General features: G+C 44.8%; 2 protein-coding genes across 3 annotated transcripts in view; both read left to right on the top strand.

Moving 5' to 3' along the window:
• tfr2 (transferrin receptor 2) overlaps nucleotides 1-5,000 on the top strand; it is a 1,009,002-nt gene that overhangs the window by 951,254 nt on the left and 52,748 nt on the right. The gene's annotated exons all lie outside the window — the stretch shown is intronic.
• zgc:158659 overlaps nucleotides 1-5,000 on the top strand; it is a 42,959-nt gene that overhangs the window by 36,068 nt on the left and 1,891 nt on the right. For both annotated transcript variants that reach the window (NM_001430840.3, XM_087306216.1), the window contains exons 16-21: nucleotides 749-855; nucleotides 1,052-1,173; nucleotides 1,272-1,350; nucleotides 1,976-2,146; nucleotides 4,247-4,364; nucleotides 4,710-4,861. In NM_001430840.3, the coding sequence (NP_001417769.1) occupies nucleotides 749-855; nucleotides 1,052-1,173; nucleotides 1,272-1,350; nucleotides 1,976-2,146; nucleotides 4,247-4,364; nucleotides 4,710-4,861 (749 nt within the window). The remainder of the gene's footprint in view (nucleotides 1-748; nucleotides 856-1,051; nucleotides 1,174-1,271; nucleotides 1,351-1,975; nucleotides 2,147-4,246; nucleotides 4,365-4,709; nucleotides 4,862-5,000) is intronic.

Here is a 5,000-nt window from a genome sequence, read left to right as displayed (position 1 = left end):
ATCATCATCATATTATATAAACTTTAAACGACTTTCAAAACTCGCTGCGTGCCGACACTTCTGCACAAAAGGCTGTTACTCCGGTTTCACGGCGCATGAGCGGTGCCTATTATGTCGGCGTGCATGCAAACAACCAACCGGGATTCACACAGGAGTGCGTGAGGCGCGCGGGAATGGTTTTCCGCGCGCATGCGTCAGTTTGCTTTCACCAGCATTGAACCAGAGGGGGAGAGCTACGTCAGTAACACCAACAATAATTTAGTGACTGCATTTTATTTATTTATTTATGTATTTATTTATTTATCTAAATATTGGGAATTTATAAGTTCATTTAAATCAATAATGTCAACCGCAAAATTATATTGGGGTGGCCACAGGGGTGGCCAGAGTTTACCGAGGGGTGGCCGTGGCCACCCCTGGCCACCCCTTGGAGGCGCCCCTGCTCAAGATATCACACAGATAATGTTCTCTAAGGCTCTGAAACTGACCCTTTTAGACCTTGATCCTAATTGTGGTGTTTTGGTGACTGTCGCTTTAAATTCAAATGAGATTGTGCTCTTTTCAGAAGAGGGCGGAGCTACAAATGCCTGTGCGTCAGCATAGTGGCAGCTTCAAAGCATTATTGACATTAATTAAACTTTTATAAGCCAACTCTGCTCTGATTCTCCAGTGATGCCACTAACCTGATGTTCTCACTGCATTTGATTGGATGACAAAGCTCATCTTGCGTTCTGATTGGCTGTTGCAGACTCAGATGAAGTTCCTGGTGGAGCACATGTCCCGTCCGGATTACATGGAGGCGCTGCAGGGGTTTGTGTCTCCTCTGAATCCTGTACACCAGCTGGGAAACCTCAGGTACACACACACATGCTGGACATGATAAAAAAATAAGAGTGTTTAACTATTAAATAAAAGACTGTACACTGTATATTATTATTGCAGAATTATGAAGCTGTATAAAGAAAATAAATTTAGTTAGGAAACTTGTGCGTGTCCAGATTTGACGTGACAATTGGACAGCTTAAAATCTCCTGCATGTTTGTTGTGTCAGGCTGGAGGAGTGCCGCATCATGTCTTCAGCCAAGCGGCCGCTGTGGTTAAACTGGGAGAATCCAGATATCATGAGCGAGCTGCTCTTCACCAATAACGAGATCATCTTTAAAAACGGAGACGGTGAGCGATGTGTGTGTGTGTTTGAGCTGTAGATCACTGACGCCAGGATCTGTGTGTGTGTGTGTGTGTGTGATCATATACCTCTGTGTGTGATGCAGATTTACGGCAAGACATGCTGACACTGCAGATCATTAAAATCATGGAGAACATCTGGCAGAATCAGGGACTGGACCTGCGGTGAGTCGACCAATCACAGCTCTCTACTTACACACATCCACCAATCACAGCCCTGCACTGAAACTCATCCACAAATCACAGCTATCCACTCACACACATCCACCAATAACAGCTCTCCAATTACACACAGCCACCAATCAAAACCCTGCACTGAAACTCATCCACAAATCACAGCCCTGCACTAAAACTCATCCACCAATCACAGCTCTGCACTCACACATATCCACCAATCACAGCTCTACACTTGCACACAGTCACCAATCACAGCTTTCCACTTACACACATACACCAATCACAGCCCTCCACTTACACACATCCACCAATCACAGCCCTCCACTCACACACATCCACCAATCACAGCCCTCCACTCACACACATCCACCAATCACAGCCCTCCACTCACACACATCCACTAATCACAGCCCTCCACTCACACACATCCACCAATCACAGCCCTCCACTCACACACATCCACCAATCACAGCCCTCCACTCACACACATCCACCAATCACAGCTCTCCGCTCACACACATCCACCAACCACAACCTGTGACTTAAAAACCTTGACACATAGCACATGCAGACAGCTGCTAACACCCGTGTGTGTGTGTGTGTGTGTGCGCAGAATGCTTCCGTACGGTTGTCTGTCCATCGGGGACTGTGTGGGCCTCATTGAGGTGGTGAAGAACTCTCACACCATCATGCAGATTCAGTGTAAAGGAGGCCTGAAGGGGGCGCTGCAGTTCAACAGCAACACACTGCACCACTGGATCAGGGACAGGAACAAAGGAGAGGCGTAAGAAACACACACACACACACACACACACACACACACACACACACATACACACACACACACACACACATGTTGGTATTGGTGGTTTACAGGCACTCTCTCTCTCCATAGGTGTAATGGATTTAATACTGTGCAAAAAAACGCTTATTATATGGCCCGACTGCCTCACATCTAGCCCAAACCCAATGTCCCTCAATGGCAAAAGACACTGTTAAGGATGATTTTAAACATTTTGAATTACAAGGACATCAGGCATGTCCTCATAAACCAAAAAGATAGACTAAATGGAAATATAAAAAAACATATACACAACTTTACAATGCTTTACATAATACTGACGGCAAAAGCAAAGGCGACATGATCCAACCAACTAACAGTAGATTTTTAGTGCACACACTGCTGTTTTGTTTTAACCACTTTTTAAGAACACCACTAAAAATATTTAGATTACTTTCTGATTTTAAGCTAACCGGTAAATCATTCCACAGTTTGGCTCCCTTTACAGAGAAGACAGATTGACCTAATTGGGTTTTACACTTTGGCACTAGACCAGGGGTCTCAAACTCGCGGCCTGCGGGCCATTTGCGGCCCTCAGTGCAATATTTTGTGGCCCGCGCCGACCTCTGTACACTGACAGAATCAGCGGAGCGGGGAGAGAGAGCGCTCCCCGCTCCGCTGATTCTATCCGTACACAGCGGTCACTGGCATTCCCCGCCCGCCGTGTTGTCGCGCGCATTCTGATCAGCTGTGTTGTCGCGCGCCTACTGAAGGGCGGGACGGAGCGTGTGTCGCGTCGTGGGGGCACTTTTGATCATTTTGGAAGGGCACTTTCTATGCAAGACTAAAAAGGGCATGTGCTCTGCACAGGTTGAGCCCTATGTGTGCACGTGCCTGCCCTGCATCTTATAAATATTATAGGTAGATACAGACTGGTACAGACTGATGTGACTGGAGTGGGGTGGGGGTGTTTTATTTATACATATATACGCCTTTTTTTAGGTGAGGGAATGGAAGTTTTGAGTGAGTTCCCCCACTTTTTTCCCTAGGACTTCAGTAAGTCTAGACTTGATGATCATCTTCAAGCCATACTAAGGGTCTCAACTGCTTCCGCTCTAAAGCCAAATGTGGTTCAGATTTGTGAGAAGAAGCGCTGTCAAGTCTCTGGCCGCAAGGAGTAGGCAAAAGATGCCATGTTCAGAAGAACTGTTCATAATCTTCACTCAATGTTCTATTAATGTTCAGGACACTTCATGTTCAGAAGAAATAATTAAAACTGTTAATAATGACATTTGAGGACTTTTTTTGTGAAATCCCTAATGCGGCCCAGCCTCACCCAGACTTTGCCTCCTGCGGCCCCCAGGTAAATTGAGTTTGAGACCCCTGCACTAGACAGTCATTATTAGCAGTTGCCCATGTGACTCTGTGAGAGGTCTGATGCTGACTGATTAGATCTAAATACAGGACTGGAACATGATTATTTAAACTATTTAAAACCAATTTAAGATGATTAAATATTAAAGAGCCCATATTATACACAAAATAGGGTCATGTTTTGGTTGTAAGGGTCTCCAACAACAGTCTAATATGCATGCAAGGTCAAAAACACTTTCATTATCTTGTAATCTGTATTTATTTTTACCTAATTATCCCAGCGACTCCCAAATGAATCGTTCAGGTATTCATTTGTTCCTAAACCGCTCCTTAGCGCGAAGATAATCTGTGCTGATTGGACCAATGACAGTCTGTTGGGATTGGTCGACACTGACTTCGTTCATCGCAAGACAGAGTGAAATGCCCAGCAGCTAATCAACAATATAGAAGTAGTCACAGTGTACACATGCTTCATAGTGTAAGGCGTGGATTTTGGCTGCCAGTGGGTGAATGTGAATACAGACGATGGACTTGAAAATACCGACGACTAACTATTTTACTGGCGAGGCAGTGGCGCAGTAGGTAGTGCTGTCGCCTCACAGCAAGAAGGTCGCTGGTTCGAACCTCAGCTCATTTGGCATTTCTGTGTGGAGTTTGCATGCTCACCCTGAAAGTTATGGATTCCAGTATCGTGACAGCACTATTCAGAAGATCTGTGTGTTTTCTCAGGTACGACAGAGCCATTGATTTATTCACGCGCTCGTGTGCTGGATACTGCGTGGCCACGTTCATCCTGGGCATCGGAGACAGACACAACAGCAACATCATGGTGAAGGAGAACGGACAGGTAGACACGTTTAACTCATTCTAGTGTTTAGATTTTATTTGAACTTATATTGTCAATATCGAATACATTTCCACATATAAACGATTCAGAATGTGATCTGAGTAAATCGAAATCCATGGCCTCTATTTTGAAGATCTATATGCAAAGTGCAAAGTGCAGGGCGCAAACGCATTCAGGGCGAGTCAGAATCCAATTAATACTTTAATTAATACTTTTTGTTGTTATAAATAATAGGTCAACATTAATTGAGTTTTGCCTTTAATCTTTTTCTTTAATCTTGCCTTGGTTTGAAGTGTGTTTATTTGTATAATTACTCCGCCCATCAGTGTGTGTTTTTGTCTGCAGCTGTTTCATATCGACTTCGGTCACTTCCTGGATCATAAAAAGAAGAAATTTGGCTACAAGCGCGAGCGCGTTCCCTTCGTCCTCACGCAAGACTTCCTGATCGTCATCAGCAAGGGGGTGCAGGAGTGTACCAAGACCAAAGAGTTTGAGAGGTGCACGCACACACACATCGTCTCGCCATAGCTGTAATGAGGTTTTGTGTCCTCTTCACCAACCCTCACACAAAACATTCTGCACTTTTACATTTCCACAATCCGCCAATACTTCCCACAATCCTTCATTCTGTCTGAT

The sequence above is a fragment of the Danio rerio genome, chromosome 23 (genome assembly GCF_052040795.2).
Source record: "Danio rerio strain M-AB ecotype USA chromosome 23, GRCz13ab, whole genome shotgun sequence".
Taxonomy (NCBI): domain Eukaryota; kingdom Metazoa; phylum Chordata; class Actinopteri; order Cypriniformes; family Danionidae; genus Danio; species Danio rerio.
The sequence above is the reverse complement of the archived record's forward strand: the minus strand, read 5'-3'. Positions and strand labels throughout refer to the sequence as shown.